At 47.0% G+C, this 16,848-nt stretch overlaps 3 protein-coding genes across 4 annotated transcripts in view; all 3 read left to right on the top strand.

The window, feature by feature from the left end:
- LOC144736842 (uncharacterized) overlaps positions 1 to 7,174 on the top strand; it is a 34,740-nt gene extending 27,566 nt beyond the window's left edge. Inside the window, exons 6-12 of one of the 2 annotated variants that reach the window (XM_078619500.1) lie at positions 621 to 737; positions 864 to 981; positions 1,232 to 1,407; positions 1,706 to 1,793; positions 3,951 to 4,129; positions 5,949 to 5,998; positions 6,752 to 7,174. In XM_078619500.1, the coding sequence (XP_078475626.1) occupies positions 621 to 737; positions 864 to 981; positions 1,232 to 1,407; positions 1,706 to 1,793; positions 3,951 to 4,129; positions 5,949 to 5,998; positions 6,752 to 7,159 (1,136 nt within the window). In that variant the 3' untranslated portion in view covers positions 7,160 to 7,174. Of the gene's footprint in view, positions 1 to 620; positions 738 to 863; positions 982 to 1,231; positions 1,408 to 1,705; positions 1,794 to 3,950; positions 4,130 to 5,945; positions 5,999 to 6,751 lie in introns of both variants that reach the window. The other variant, XM_078619492.1, reaches the window with a different exon arrangement.
- LOC144736816 (uncharacterized) overlaps positions 1 to 16,848 on the top strand; it is a 674,279-nt gene that overhangs the window by 93,875 nt on the left and 563,556 nt on the right. The gene's annotated exons all lie outside the window — the stretch shown is intronic.
- Positions 7,398 to 16,848, top strand: part of LOC144734356 (uncharacterized) — a 56,765-nt gene continuing 47,314 nt past the window's right edge. The window contains exons 1-5 of the mRNA XM_078616463.1: positions 7,398 to 7,637; positions 9,799 to 9,916; positions 13,371 to 13,558; positions 13,872 to 13,959; positions 16,439 to 16,596. Coding sequence (XP_078472589.1) covers positions 9,858 to 9,916; positions 13,371 to 13,558; positions 13,872 to 13,959; positions 16,439 to 16,596 — 493 coding nt within the window. The 5' untranslated portion in view covers positions 7,398 to 7,637; positions 9,799 to 9,857. The remainder of the gene's footprint in view (positions 7,638 to 9,798; positions 9,917 to 13,370; positions 13,559 to 13,871; positions 13,960 to 16,438; positions 16,597 to 16,848) is intronic.

Genomic DNA, 16,848 nt, shown 5'->3' with positions numbered 1-16,848 from the left:
TGTTGCCAGAAAAAAGGGTTAAAAACCTATTATTATTGGGTTGTTAGCGTCTGCAAGTCGTTACATGCAGGTGCCGTATACGGCGATCGTATTGCAGGGAGCGCCCAGACATCATCCGGACATTTGGAACGCATTCACAGAAACGTACCACTCCCCTGCGGAGGCCAGGCCTTCAAAAAACAAAAACATTCCTAGTCACAGAGCTCGATTCCTACTCACGGCCACCAGCACCAGTGACGATTATCCGAACCGGTCCTGGGCCTTCCCTAAGTCGACTCAAAATGAGTACTTGGTGCGGTGTGCATACATCTTGACAAGGGAGACAAAGGCAGCCGGGCGTAGTGCTGGCCACCTACCCCCTCGTGTGCTGTTCCAGCCTGCATAGGTGCTCGCAAACAGCACTTGCGCCAACAGTCTATTAAGGCTATACGGGGGATCTCTGTCTTTGTGAGTACCAGTGAGTGAGTGACACTGTCCCGTCTCACCCAGACTACACGCTCGAGTGGGGAGACATCGCTGTGAATCTCACTGTCACAGTGAGTGTCTCAGTGAGTGTGAGTGAGTGCCAGTGAGTGAGTGTGAGTGTCAGTGAGTGAGTGACACTGTCCCGTCTCACCCAGACTACAAGCTCGAGTGGGGAGACATCGCCGTCCACCCCACGCGTCGCTCCGTGCAGAAGTGGCCCAAGGCCAGGGACGGCCGAATCTACGTCCCCTACAAAGTGTCCGTCGCCTTCTGTGAGTGGCCTCGCCTCCTTCCCCTGGTCCCCCACTCACCCCCACTCTGTACTCCCCTTGGTCCCCATTCACCCCCACACGTGACGACTCACGTGACCCTGAGTCTCCCCGTGTCTCATCGTGTAGACGACGGCGACGTCAAGAAGATTGAGGAGGCGGCGTTGGAGTTTGAGAAGAAAACGTGCGTCCGGTTCATCCCTCGCTCCAGCCAGACCGACTACATCTACATCCACGCGTGGGATGGGTGAGACAGAGACACGGACACTACAGAGACACGGACACTACAGAGACATGGACACTACAGAGACATGGACACTACAGAGACACATACACTACAGAGACATGGACACTACAGAGACACGGACACTACAGAGACACGGACACTACAGAGACACAGACACTACATGGGGCTTGGTGCTCAGGCTGGGGTTGTCTCTGTGTGATGAGTGGTGAGTGAATGGGGCTCAGTACTCATGCTGGGGTTGTCTCTACAGGAATTGGTCGTTCCTGGGCCGTCAGGGCGGGGACCAGGCGCTGTCCCTGGAGCCCGGCAAGGTGACCAAGGGCGTCGTTCTGCACGAGTTCATGCACGCACTCGGCTTCCACCACGAGCACTGCCGCAGCGACCGCGACGACCACGTGTTTGTGCTGAGCCACAACGTCAAGCCCGGTGAGAGGGACAGACAGCGCAGTTCAATTCTCAGCCATGGCCATCATCAGTGGCGTGTGGTCTATGACCTGATCCTAGGCGATCGCCTCCACCTTACACAACCCACCTCCATGATGACACAGTGTGGATAGGCTAATGTCCAACAGCAGATTGATGAAGGCTCTAAGTTATGAGTCAAATTAACGGTGTCAACCAAAGTCTTCGTTGTGTTAGAGAGTATTGCCCTTGGCTTTTTGTGATAATGTGAGAAGCTGTATTCCTTTAATGACCTTGTCATAAATAATATATTTATTTTCAGAGTGGGTGGATGCCATTGTGAAGACAACCCCCCATGAGCACAACCTAAGGACCCCGTACGACTACAGCTCCGTCACCCACTACGGCATGTACGTCTCTCGGTGTGCCGGCACGCTGTGCACTTTGATAGCAAGCGGTCCAGGTGCTTTGCGGAGTTCCTGGAGCCAGGATAGACGTGGCCAGGTCTTGGAGGGGAAGGGATGGATACCCAGCCGTGCACCATTACGAACTTTAACCACCTTCACCAAACAGCTGTGCAGTTAGCCTCTGCAGCAGGCCTGGTGCACCACGAGGTCACATGGCCTCGCTGTGATGGCCCCTTGGCTCGAGGTCGTGGGGCAGATCCAAGTTCTCTGGGTTGACCCGTTGAGTTCCTGGCATCTGCCCAACATCCCGGGTACCAGACAAGAGCCGAGTCCACTCAGGTCCAGTTCCTCCTGAGCCCCACGAAGCTCCTGCTCTCAGCTCCTTAGCTGTGAGTCCATGGCCTCTTGGTCTGGCCTAAGAGCAGCTGCTCGTGCTGTGCATGTGGATACAGGTCCCCACCTCCACAGCTTCACTTGCTACAGTATTTTGTTATCTGTATTATAACCCTTCTGTGTATCTTCCATTTCCTCTGTAATATTATGAACACGATCTACAACTGCTGAAAGTAGAGTCATTGCAACGTCCAATGGGCATGAACTACATCAATGTTAGAAGGACTTAATAAACTCACAGTTGGGCCCAGTACCAAACTTATTTCACTTACTCTTTGGTTCTTTCGGTAAAGTCATGTAGGTATAAAATAAAATAAATCACGACGTTTCGGGCGCAACACAAGCGTCCATCATCAGGTGGGAAAACATGATCTGCTGCTGAGGCAGACTGTTTTAAAAGGTTTGGAATGGGTGTAGCTCAAGGGTTATAAAGAAGTGGCCGGGGCTAGTGATGTTAATGTGAGAAATTAGCATGTAACAGTAAGATAGAAGAGCGACCTCCTAAACGAGGGCAACGGAAGTGGCCATGTTAATGTGAGGGATTAGCACGATGTTAAAATGAGAAATAAGCATGTAACTGTAGAAAAGAAGGAGAAGAGATGGGCCTCCTCGACGAGGGAGTGCAACCCAACAGGTATAATACGAAGGGCCTGTGAGTATGAGAGTGCAATCCAAAAGACATGTGAGCATGAGAGTTCAATCCAAAGCCAAAAGAGTGCAATGCAACAGACATGTGAGCATGAGAGATCTAAGAGAGAGGCATAGAGAGAGAGACAGAGAGTCGAAATAACAGCTAACATATGCATGTTGGATGGACACATCACAGTCGGTTAAGACTTTACCTGGTTAATAACATCCTTCCAATTATTGCTCAGTTTGTACCCATCCTCTCGGTTGAAGTTGTCTGTTTTTTATATATCTGGATGGCTTCATGAACAAATCTCTGAGGTAGCCGGTAGGTTTGCAGAGTACCTCCGTCTTGGAAAAATCAATTTCGTGTGAGCCCACAGCGTTACAACAATGATCGGCAACTGCAGAGGTATTGGTCCTTATTTCATTGTTCAACAATGTCAGAGAGACACAACTGGGAAACACAGCAATGTCTGTACATTTATCTCTGTTTTTTAAGACATCCCGACAGCAAAGTGATGAAGTACAGCGGTGGACAAGGGCAGGCTGGAGTGCTTCTGGAAGGCTGAACTAGATAACGAAGAGTAACATAGCAATGTGTCTCGTCAGTACAGTTTGTGATCAGTGTGTCTAACCTGCTATGTCATATCTGGCTTAGAAACTTGTACATTGTCAAGAAATTTAAAAACATTTCCAAAGTGCACAAACAAGCTTGGGGAGATGATTTCTACGGTTACTGTCAGAGACAGAACGAGGAACACTTGTGATAGAGAACATACGTAGGTTAGAGATGTGACATTGATGGTTAAAAAAGCAAGTGAGCTTGGACAGGACCCGCCACTAGACGGAATGATGACTGCTGGTCGAGACTAAAGATGGAGTGACAGCCAAGGGAGGCTGTGAGGACATCGGCGATGAAATCGGCTCCTGTGCAGTGCTGGGCGGACTGCGCGTCGCGGCAGCGTGAGGGATGGTGATGACTTAGGGAGGCTTTCAACAGCTCAAAACCCCACTGAATATTACCCACAGCTAAATGACAAAATAAATGATGACTTTAGCTGCTTTACAATGGAGACGTTGGTGTCAATTTGCTCTTATTTCATTGGCAATGAACTCCAATTTTAAATGACTCGGCAGGACCGCCGGCTCGAAAGATGAGCACAGCCCGACGCTGGTGCCCAAGGACACAAGCACCATGCGTCGCTTTGGAGGTGGCCACACCCTGAGTGAGGGCGATGTGGAGAAGATCGAGAAGATGTTCGGCTGTGAGCCGGCACCACGGGGACCCAGCAACGCAGCTCCAGCGCGGACGCTGGGTGAGAGACGCACAGCTGGAGAGCTCGGTGAGCAAATCATATTGCAGTGCAGGAATAAGATTCTTGATTGTCAGCCCGTTGAGTAGTACTGGCAGGGCAGGTGTAGATACGGATCTGTGATTCATGGCTACATCATCCTAGGGAGCCCCGTCAATACACTTTCTCAGAGTATGCTTATTTGTACATTTGAAACTTGGTTATTTTATGAGGCAATTGTTTACAAGTTACGTTTGGCCAGGCCGTGTGTGCACTGCCTATGCACCACGTTGTTTGTTCACGACGAGAGATGTCACCGAGTCAGTGCCCATTCTGCTCCTCTTTCTTCCTCTTCATTCGTTGATTAAAGTGGCGAGGAGTCGCCTGGTCCAGTACATCATCATCGTCGTCATCCTCATGATAATCCTCTACTGCACCGTCCATATGACAACCACATGTCACGAGTGTATTCATCTAGCACGAATCACGAGGTACTACAGAGAGAAGCCATCAGCTGAGACGATGTCCAACGTGGAGGCCCTGCCCTGAGACAGCAGGCGGCTAGCAAGGCGGGGCCTCTGTAGCGCTGTGCGCCCACAGATCGAGCCGAGTGGCTTTGGCCACAGCGCCGGCACAGCCCCGGCGCTCGCTTCTCCCTCGCCGCCCAGCCGGGTCGCCCACCTCCCGCTCGGCCAAGCCAACGTGTGGCTCCCGTTGGTGCATAGCCATCGCTGAATAACATCGTGTGAACTTGAGGCCAGATTTTAGCGGGTGAAGTTGATTAACAATAAACATTCATAATGCGTAGTATATGGGGAAGTCTCCTCATTGCATGAGCAGCAGAATATTCTCTGTGTTCAGCATTCATGTTGCTGTGATATGATAAACATCATTCTAAGAGATGTCCTGAGAAACCTGGGGCTTCAGGTGATCTTTAAAAAACAGAGGTGATAGCAGTGGCTCGGGATGGGTCTGGGCACCTTCATCGAAGATTCCACGATAAGACGTGAGACTTTATCGCAGTCAGGCATGCAAACTCAAAGGCTTTGTTGTATTTATGGAGTAATTTGCACAACACTGGGAGTTGTGATAAGGAGGTCAAGAGACAGTTTGCTAGTAGGGCATGGATTTTGATGGGTTACTTAAAGCACTTGGGAAGAGTAGAGATGTGAATGTTCACGTGAAGAGATGTGTGATGCAGGGGTAGTGGCCCGTGTTACTGTATGGGTCAGAGAGCTGGATTTGAACATAGCAATGGGGAAAGAAGCTGCTGACCTCTGAACCCAGTTACAGGCAGAAGATTATATAAATCCCTGGCAGTGTAGGGTAAGCAACGTGGATGTTCAGAATAGAACATATCAATACTGTAGAGGGTTGTAGATGCAATCATGAAGAGGAAGTGATGGTTGTCAATTGTCACGCATGGGCAAGACAGCCATTGGAGGCAGTACCTACAGTAAGAAGACTTTAAACCATATGATAAGACAATGTAATAAACACCTTAGAAGGCAGGTGTCAACTTGATTATTGCAGCAAATCTGTCAGAATCAAGGAATTGATTGTGGGTTGTGACCGATGTGGTACACAGAGGCACTTGAACATGGGGACCCTTTGATCAGCAGATGATAATTATGGTAATGATGATAATGGTACAAAGCCTTATACCTACAGACCGTCATACCTACAGAGCATAACACCTACAAAGCCTCATCCCTACAGGCAATGCAGTCCCATAGTGTTTGAAAATGGTGCTGTCTGTACTGCTGCGTGTGTTGACAATCCTGGCTATGTGCACTCTGCACGAGCTTGTTCGCTGATTCCTCTCTGTGCTTTATCCCAGCAGGAGCCAGCGCTGCATACAGAGAAGCTGATGTCTCAAGCCCTAAAATGACGGTGAGGTCTGCAGCAAAATTCCACAATCTAGGCAGAACACAGCCTGACTTCTGTGGAAATATGTTTTATTTATAGTGAAGCAAACCTACAGCCTGAGCTGTCCCCATATAAACCCTCGTAACACTCGCCATGACGCGGCAGATTCATTCCATGGGGTAGTGACTCAACCCAGCGGTAGGGTGTTTGCCACAAAGTTCAAATCCAGCGGCTGCTCTGATTAATACTGCTGTAAAAATGTGGCGTTTGCTTTACAGTGGACATTAAAGATCCTGTGGTCTACATTTTCCAGATTTCTGAAATTGGAATATACATAGCATTCATCATCTCCTTCTGTGGGGTGCCACGGTGGTTAGATGTTATTTACATCGCCTGGTATGCAGGAGCTCGTGGGTTCTATCCTGCCCCTGAGGTCAATATATTTGGAGTTTGCCTGTTCTCTCCGTGGTCACGTGGATTTTTCTCCAGGCCCTCCAATTTTTCCCTGCATGTTTAGAAACATGCGTTTAGATGATTTGTCTTTCATAAATTTCCACATGATAAGCCACTTCGTTGTGCTATCTTTTGTGGCCAGATCTCCTATGAAAACAGCTATATAGCTTAGTGGCCTTTACCTGGTATATATTATAGTAGTTTATTTTATTTGTGAAAACTCAGCAAAACCCTCCTGGGTAAACAAGTGTGATAATAATCCAATTCCTTTTCTGTTTTTCGAATTTCTTGTTGCCTAATTATTATTTTGTCATTTTATTTCAGCTTCCCCGTGCTCCAGAGAAGAAAGAGAAAGGTACGCACCACGGGGCCTTGTTCAGGTTCACGGAGCCCACGGGAGGAATCCACCTCCACGTGCCCAGTGCAGTGAGCGCAGCGCCATTCTTGATCGGCCTCCATTGCCACCACTGTCACTTGCGAACATTTACTGCAGCCTGGCTTCAGCCTTTCTCACTGAATGCGAGAGACTCAGACAACAGAGTCACGTTGAGCCTGGTGTGGTGGAATGCACCCTGTAATCCCGCACGTTGGGGCTGTGGGGTGAGGATCACACAGACTTGTGAGATTCCCACACCTGCTTGGCTGCAACCAGATGGCAGTATGGCAAGTCCATTGAATCCATCTGTGTGGAGCTTTGAGTGTTCTTCCTGCATGTATGTGGGGTTTCTGTGAGTACTCTGGCTTCCTCCCACATGCCACGTCATTGAACTGACCAAGCATCCCAATGCAGGACCCTACTGAATAGGTCTTGGGACTCATTGAGGCATTTCTCGACAAACAAAGGGTATCATTGTTAATGTTGGCTGACTTGTGCGAAGTGTGCGCATTACATGTCAGTTGGCTTCTCGCTGCCTCTTTGTGACGGTTTAGGGTGTGGCTCTGCTGTGTGGGTGAAGTTGAGGCACAGCAGTGTCCATCAATTCTGATGCTGTACGCGACTCGAGCTTGCAGGCCGGTGTCCCAACTCACGGAAAGCCCAGGCTGTGCGAGGAGAGCATCCTGCATGAGCTGTCTGCCCCCCCTCTCGCTCCGGCTTCAGAATTCATCGGGTGTGGAGTCAAATGGAGCAGCTTCTCACTCCCAGTCAGTCACTGGCCCAAGAGTCGCGATGGCCGTGTGTACATCCCCTACAAGGTGTCCAAGGACTTCTGTAAGTGTCGCATTGACCTCATGAACTGTCAGTGCGTTAGTGCTCTGTGGCAGGGCTTGTTTAACGTTTTTTTGTTTTCTTATAAGCAACACCGTATTCTCATCATGAAGCTAAGTTTGAGAGGCTGATTCCCTCCAAATATACATTTCCATTTTTACGGGAATACTCTAGATAACTCGTGTTTACAAGTTTTGCCACTGTCCTGGTTCAAATTTGTTGGATCGTTTACCCGCACTCGTCACGCGTGCTGTGAGCCCTGCCCAAACGCATGTCGCTTGTGGGAGAGCGGCAGGCAACCTCGCTCCCATGACCACGCCCTGTGTGGGCGATGCCACACAGACCGTACGTACCCCTGCATACAGGGTCCGCGGTTACTCTCAACAGTCACTTTGCCTGCATGATGTTTTCTTTAAATTGCTGTGATATCCACTGTGATGATCACAAATTGACTTTTAATTATAATATTTGGTGAATATGAAAATGCACTTTGATGACTATGATAAGGGATCTACACATCGTAGAATAAACATTTATAGCATCGTTATTGCATGATTCACGTCTCAGAACATTGTTTACCTCAATAAAACTAGTAATTAACGTTTTTCAGTTACTGCCATTAAGTTTGCAAAGATAAATTATAAAGGCGTCATTACGTATGCCTCGATCACTGCAATACGTTTACAAGTCTGTGTGTAATGTGTTACTTTGTTCTAAACAAATCCCTGCCCATAACAGTGAAGACATGACTCTGTTCCCCACTAGATTTTGATTTTCTGAGTGGACCTAAAGCCAGCATCTGGCTGTTTGAGGAGAGGGGCTGTGGGAGGCTCTGGGTGGTTGTGACATTCGAGAGACAGACAGCTTCAGCACTCGTGCGCTGGGACACAGCCTTGTGTGTGGATACGAGGAGACCCAGTGCTCCACAGGGCGGTGTGGGTCACCCTCTTGACTCAACGTTGTGTTCACTAAACCCATAGACAGCACTCGTGCACTGGGACACAGCCTTGTGTGTGGATACGAGGACACCCAGTGCTCCACAGGGCGGTTTTGGTCACCCTCTTGACTCAACGTTGTGTTCACTAAACCCATAGACAGCGTAGGGACATTCAAACATGAAGGTTTCACAATGGATGATGCCACCTGCGAGACGTGGACTGTGTGGACAGTGCAGGTTTGTTAGCGAGGAGCGTGGCTGGAGCAGAGCAGCTCAGGGCAGTGTTGGTCACTGGGTCTGACACTGGGCTCTCAGCGTGAGCTTCCCTAACACGGAGCTGATAGAGTGGCGGTAGTGCAACAGTTAGCGCACTGCGCTACAATCCCCGCAACCTGAGTTCGATTCTCGCTCACGCCTAATACCAGTGAATGCTATCTGAACTGGTCCTGGGCCATTGCCTCTAGGGAGACAAAGGCGGCTGGGTGTGGTGATGGCCACCCACCCCCTCGTGTGACTCACCGGCCTTCATAAATGCTCGCTAACAGCACTTGCCCCAACAGTCTGTTACTAGACTATACGGGGTCTTTGTCAGAGTTGGTCTTCAACAAAAGGAGAGAAAAAAACTCTTCGTCTTTGAACATAGGAGCCTGCAGACGATGCTAGGAATGTCATGGATGTAGACAACTTATTTAGTTTCATTGTAAATCCGTAAAACGTGCAAAGTGCAACAGGAAGGTTGTGATGGGTGGGACACCTGTGCAGGGTGGAAGGGGTCCCGTTACAGTGAAAGCGACAAGACAGAGGTCAGTGACCAAGAGGAGACCAGCAACCACATGGTGGAGACATTGAAGGTCGAGTGTCCACCTTACAACAACTGCAGGATCTAGCAGAAGGAAGGAAGTGATGGTGAGGTGTGGAGACATTAACGGTATTGTTCATGGTCACCTGAGCCTCCTATGGACACGACTGGGAATGACGCTCTGCTATCATCCAATGTCAGCTGCCACAATTCCACTGAACAATTTCCTTATACCCGCATGAGAAATAGGCCCTGGGTTCATGAGCCCGAGCTTGTGCAAGTTAGTGCAAAGCATTACAATGAGCATTCATTAATATCAAGGTGTTTGAACCCCCTTTGATGTGAATTAATCAGTGAATATTTATGGCAAACTATGCATGAGCATTGCAATGAAGTTCACTGCTATGAAATGTCTCACTGTCTTGCAGATGACTACGATGTGAAAGCCATCGAGCAGGCTGTAGAGGAGTTTGAGAAGAAAACCCACATGCGATTCCGTCCTCATGGCAAAGAGACGGACTTCATTCACATCCAGGCCTTGGAGGGGTGAGGATTTCACATCCAATTCCCACATACTGTACACCATTTCAGCAATTCACAGCCATTACTCACATTTCGAATTGTTATCCAGCACTCAATTCATTTTGACATCCATAATTCACATGCTCTACTCACATCATCTGCTTGCATACATTTATTTCAGCCAATGGTCAAGTCAGTTTAATAATCAAGACAATTCACAATCAGGGCTATTCATATCTGTGAGCAATGGCTGCCATTGCGAGCCAGCCTGTGTAACATGTGCAATATCTGCCGTTTTTTACGGCTGTGTAAGTGTGAGACCTTAAACGCGCTGCCACTGGGCTCAGAGCTCTCTGGGGCTTTGATGGAGCTGTGCTGTGCTAGTGTTGTGTTATCTGCAACTTGCTGGGACTGTGCTGTAGTGGTGCTGAGGTTCTCTGTTGCTCTTTGGGGCTGGGCTATGCCAGTGCCGGCCCCCTCATGGAATCTGTGCGACCTCTTGACAGGGATAGGTGTAATCATTTTGGTTGGGGTGGATTGTGTGATTCTGGCAGTGGACTGCAGCTGGTCTTGCATCCGTGGTATTATCAGAGGTTTGTTCTTCGGATGTGTTGGTATTGAGCTTCAGTGGCTCAGCCTGAGTGAGTAGAGTTACCAAATCTCTCCTGCATTTTTCAACTCCTTTTTTTTACTTTTTGTCTTGAGGATCCTGTTGTTCTCTGAGTCTAGCATAGTGCTCTGGGATGCACTGCATGTAAGCACTCTATACATCTAATCATTACTGGTTATTGATAGTTTTTTACATCTGGCCACTAGTTATTTATTTCTTTTTTTTGCAAAAGGCATATGCAGCATTCTGTGAAGGACATATGGTTCTGTGCAATTCCACATTCTATACCTGATCTGCCTCCATTGGGATGAAGTCTGGCTCATCACAGCCAACCACAAGATGCTGTACCTTCCTTCTAGCCATTGCCATGTGTTAACCTTGGCCTTCAGAAGTGATGTGAAATGACTCTGGCGCCTCATACTCGTTATAGCAGCAGACATCTCAGTGCTGTGTAAGGCTCACATACTTGGCGCCAACCCTCCAAGAGGTCTTTCTATATAAAACATTCAACCCAATGAAACATCGAACTCAGCCAAACTGAAAATTGCATTTTTATCGAGTGTTTGGTTTGGCCAGAGCAGTCAGACATGAATTTATGAAATTGAAAAACCCCAACCTAGATGAGCACATTGATCTGGCTACGAGCACCGTGTGGGGGCCAGTTGGATGCAGTGCAACATGAACGTCATTGCATCTGACTCCTCACTGCAAATGGCATTCATCTCTCAAAACCCTCTTGTGTAGCAGTGTCGAGGTGTTGGGATTCATTGACTGCCACTTGGCAGGGTGGCACAATACGAGTGCGGTGCCACCTCCAGGTGACATGGAGGATTGAATGCAAATAACCATTTTCAGTTGGGAGATGATGCCACGTTTGATTGCATTTGTGAGGATTGATGAGTGCATGGTCTACATTCATTGGCAGGAATTGCATTAAAATACGTTCACAGTAAAAAACCATCGTATCGTACTCTCTTTAATCAGGAGTTATTGTTAACTACAATAAAACAGTACGTGAGAATGTTTTTGCCTTAGCGTGTATAATTGTGCCGCTCTAATGGATGACTGGATGCAGAGGGAGTGAAAGTGGAGACCTCTAAGCAGCAGGTGGTTTTGGTTTGGGAACTAGAAATGATAGAGATAAAAAAAATACCGGTAGAATTCTGTAGGTTAAGAAAACTTTGCATAGCAAACATCTGGTTCCACCATTAAAAAAATAAATCAATGTACCTGTTAATAATCAGGTGATTCTGGAAAATACCAGTTAGATTGCATCGTAGTCAAACAGAGAAACCGAAATAACACGTTGATCGCTCACGGCTACCCAGGGGTAGAGACAGGCTCTTATTACCCGATTACTTTGAAGGAGAAATTGAATAAAATAAACTCAAACAAAAGACGAGAGAGATGGAATCTAGATTTATTTAAAGTAATATTCTCATGCACAGAAAATACCATTGGAAGAGAGGTGGGGAGCAAATGCGGAAAAAACTTTTGGTAAAAGAAGAAATTGTTAAAAATATCAATAAGGAAAAGGAAACAGGTGTTAAGATGTTAAAACACCAAACTGAAACCTTTTACAAGGAATCATGTCTGCATTAACCACAATACTTGTTGTCAGAATGCAAACAAAAAAACATACTCTGATAATATATGCATTGTCTTTTAAACTGATTGGTCCACACCAGAGACAGCTTTCTTTCGAGCCTAGTCTCAAACGGTGTTAGACCAGAGGATGCCAAAAGGCGAACAGCACAAAGACAAGCACAGAGGAAGCAGAACAAGTGAGAGAAACGTGTGTAAAGTACACATTTAAGATCCATGTGGAACGGGAAGCCAGAGAGACTGGTAGACAAAGAAGACAAGGGTCCTGCTATTTTTCAAACTGAAGTCGTTGCAGCAATCAAACGTATGAAGACGGGGAAGGCAGAAGGAATCGACAATAAATTATTAAACTTTTAGGTGGGGGGAGCAATACATTAGATTACACTTTGTCACAAGATGTATGAGAGAATGGATAGCAGACGCACTAAAGTAATACCAATCCCGATTGTTCAGACCCCAGAACAATCAGTTTTAGACCACAATTGTAGATTATGCTGAGAATGATTCAATCAATGAGAAGAGCAGAGGCGTACTTTGCAAAGGACAAGTTTGTGTTTTGGAAAGGATAGAACCAAGAAGATGAATCCCTGCAGTCACGAAAGCTTTAAATCGAAAAAAGCAACAGTGAACATAGCCAAAGGCGAATCAGATAATACAGAAATCTGAAGAGGTGCGATACAGGGGTGCACATTATCGCTGACACCTTTGTGGAGATGATGATGATAATGAAGCAGCTTGGGAAATCATGATGGAAATAATGATTGGAGGTCAGTTGGATCAGCAGATTTGCAGATGACAAGTAGGTGCTGGCAATTAGAGAGTAAGGGGTGACATGTTTTAGTTACAAAGTTAATAAAGTAAACGAGGATTTCGACAAAAAATAAATATGAACAAGAGAAATGAGAGTATGAAGGAGAGAATGCAGGGAAACGTATATTCCGATTGTAGGTAACAAGATAAAAGTGAAAGAGTTCCCCCGCTTGGGCAGCCGTCTCACATCCGATGGTCGGTGTTCTAAAGAAATCAAAATCAGCAGTGGTGGCTGCAGGTTTATAACAAGGACAGGTGATGACAATAGACAGAGCATTCTTAATTTATTTCCCTCCACCTTGACAATGACAATTCACTCTTTTATGCTGTTGTGCTCAGTTTATTCTGTTGCATGCAAATGCATTGGCTCATTTACACCAGGATTACAAATCTACATGATCTGAATGCATTAAAAATTATTTCTTGATACCAGTGAATGATTTTTGCTTTCAGTTCTCTCAGCAAGAGTTGGTCATACGTGGGGAGGCAGGGTGGAAGCCAGGATCTGTCCCTGGAGCCCGGCAAGGTGACCAAAGGCACGGTTCTGCACGAGTTGATGCACGCGCTCGGCTTCCACCATGAGCACTGCCGCAGCGACCGCGACGACCACGTCTGGGTGCTGAGCGACAACATCAAGGAAGGTGAGAAGGCGTTTGTGACTCCATCCCGCGGTGCAGGTTGAGCACCGCTCGTGACAGCTGCTTCCGAGCTGCGTCTGGTGCCACGAGTGCCGATCCTCCACTCCTGCCAGAGTGGCCGGGCACTCGCGGTGCACTCAGCTCTCATCAACTGTCCGTAAAAAGGAGAACATGAGCTGCTTCATAGCACAACAACCACATACACTACGTCCGTACCACAACATTGTGTTACAAGTGGTTGAGTTTGTAACAAGGAGAAATATAAATTCAAATTTTTTTTTTAAGTATTATATGGTGAACATTGTTTCTTTTTTAGAATGGAAGAGTCAAATCGTGGAGATGAAATCACACGCGCATGACGTATCCATCCCCTACGACTGCAGCTCCATCATGCACTACAGCATGTACGTACCACTCCCTGTATGTGTGAGTCCTTTACATTAATTATACAAGTGTCTTACACATTCATTATTCTAGAGTGCCTTATAAGTTCCAGATTCTACACCACGTGTGTGTTATACATTCCTTATATGAAAGTGTGTGTGTGTATGTGTTATACATTCCCTATATTACAGTGTGTCTTACACATTCCCTGTACTACAGTGTACGTGTGTTATATAAGGGGGTAGGTGTAGGTCTCCCCCTTATTTTCCGCCACATCCACTCACGGTCTTTCCGGTGCTCGGCCTGCATGAAATACAGAGACCAAGCTGCAAAATGACCTTTCATTAATAACACTAAAACCACCACAAACTTAAGTTGTTTAGTGTCGGTAGAGAATTCCTAATCCTGAGTGGCAAGGTGCATCGGGGCAGAAATAAAAACAACTTCCCACGACATTCCCGCAGTAGTTGTATTTACACGCCACGCAAGTCCACAAGAGATCCATGTCCGTGTGGTCGCTCGCTCTGGAGAACACGAGTTGCCAAGGCACAGTCCAAGTTGCAAGGGCACAGCTCTTGCAGAAAAGGCCCTGAGTGGATGATGTAAGTTACCGGGCACGCTTGGGCAGGTAACAGAGGCATGTAAGCAGGGGCGGTTGGACCCCACTGATGATTTTCTTTGTCAAGAGCATAGGAGTTAGCACTGAGCTGAGCTAAGCACCAGGGTGGCACGTGTCTAGATGATTGCCGTCAAAGGCAAGTCGCAGTGTCACCAGCTCCTACGACTGAGCGCCATTGGAAGCACACAGTGGCTAAGAGCGCCTGACCACGTGAGATTCAGCCGAGGGTCCAGAGTTACGCCAAACCTGTAACCAAAGAGATAGGTCGCTTTGTATTTATAATCCTGAAATTCCCTGCTCCCTGTCACACTGGGACACGGTTGCAAGGTAAGCAATTCAAGGACTCAGGACACATTGTTACTCCAGTTTGTTGTCACTCTGTGACTGTGGTTCTTTGTCACACTGCTAAGTCGAGTTGAGCTTGAAACCCTGGGGCTCACTGGTCACTGTGTCGAGGATCTCTGTACAATGTGTGTGTGCACGCATATACATCCCCTAAGCTACAGTTTGCGTGTGTCCCACCATCATTCCCAGCACATCCTGTATTGTAAATACATATATAAATACGCCTGTTTGAATTGCTGGAGTGATGATGGATTATATTAGGTGTGTGAGGATGGATTATATTCGATGTGTGTGTTGCTCGAGTGCCTCTACAGCCGCTAGAGGTGCTACGGTGCATCACAGTGAGAGGTGTCGGAAGTGTGGGGGTGGACCAGTAGCGGCCCCGTGCACGGTGCGGCCACAGTCGTGGTGCTGCTCTCAGTTGCCTCTGTCTGCCCGTGTACAACCACGCGATGCCATTACAGCGTGCAGGCACATTGCATTTGTAAAACATGTTCACATTTGCATTTTATTCACGAACTTTATCTCAATTATGTCATCAAAAACATTTCCAAAAGAAGAAACAAACTAAAATATTGTACCGTATATTTGTGATGCATTTACGAAGGCAAATATAGTTTTAATATTGTCAAATGTAAACAATATGAAGAGTTATAGTAATTCTAAACGATTTCCACCACAGCTCACTGCCTTGTAGAGAACAACCCGAACTTGTATTGGCAAGTGGAGCTGTTTCCACACATTGTAGCTCAACGAACTTGTGACGAGTTATATGTGTTTTACTTTAGACGGTTCCACATCAGCCATTGTGACTAAGTTCAACGTTGAATATAACACACGTATGCCACAAAGCGGTGCTTGGATTGTCCACGTGGTTTTGCATTCTTAATATGGTGACTGGAATCCAGCACTAAAGGCAGCAATGGTGATCATATTGCATCATGTGTGGGAGATTCCCAGCCAGCAGGGATAAGAGATGACCAGTGAAGGTCAGTACAGCAAGTAGGTGCTTGATCTGTAGGGACATTTGAGAGTTTCTGTGTTGGTATTCTCCGGATACTCGAGACTTCCACATACGAATGTTGAATAAGGATTTGCTAATTATCCCAATTTGGTGTAATCCTGAATAATTCTTAACAAATAATTAGGTTTTTTTATTGATAAAGGACTGATGTTACATTGTTATAATTTCAGTTTTGGTGAAACATTTTTTTTCCCCTTAGTTTCTGTAGTACAATCTGCAATCTTGCCATCAGCTTGATGTGCTTTCGAACCTGGTTTAATTTCTGGTGGCCACCAGAGAATTGAATGTTGAATATTATGAATACTCAAGTTTCTGAGACCTCAACTTCAGTCATGCTGGGTGAATTGTAATGCTGTTTAGCTCCTGTAAAATGTTTGGTGTTATGTACAAATGTAATCCTTCAAGAAGGGATGGGAGCTTGTTAAAATGTGAAATGGTTCAAATCACTCCACGGATCGCTGTGTGTATGGATGGTGGAGCGCCCTGTACCTGAGGCTTTGTGCGTGTCCAGGACGGCGGGCTCGGTAGACGAGCGCAACCCGACCATCATCCCCAAGAACCCGCTCCTCATGCTGCACATGGGGCATGGCAACTCCCTGAGCCCCTGCGACGTGGCCAAGGTGCAGAAGCTGTACGGATACGAGACGACACTGCCGATGAGCTCCACAGGTGGGTCCACCGAGTGCCCTGGCTGATTGATAGCTACCAGAGCAAGAACGCTTCAGGAACTCTGATTCCAATACCAAACACACCTCATGACTGTTACCATTCACTCTCCTTGATATCTCATGAATATTGAAGCTGCATATGAGCCACTGAAAAGTGGCCCTGTTATTGGTGATGGCCTCGTGGTGCGTTCTGTCAGTGCTTTACACACGAGGCGCTGTGAGGAGTACAAGGCCCTGTGCAATCTGAACGTGG

The sequence above is a fragment of the Lampetra planeri genome, chromosome 3, assembly GCF_965212315.1.
Source record: "Lampetra planeri chromosome 3, kcLamPlan1.2.h2, whole genome shotgun sequence".
Taxonomy (NCBI): Eukaryota; Metazoa; Chordata; class Hyperoartia; order Petromyzontiformes; family Petromyzontidae; genus Lampetra; species Lampetra planeri.
This window is presented reverse-complemented; position numbering and strand designations above follow the sequence as displayed.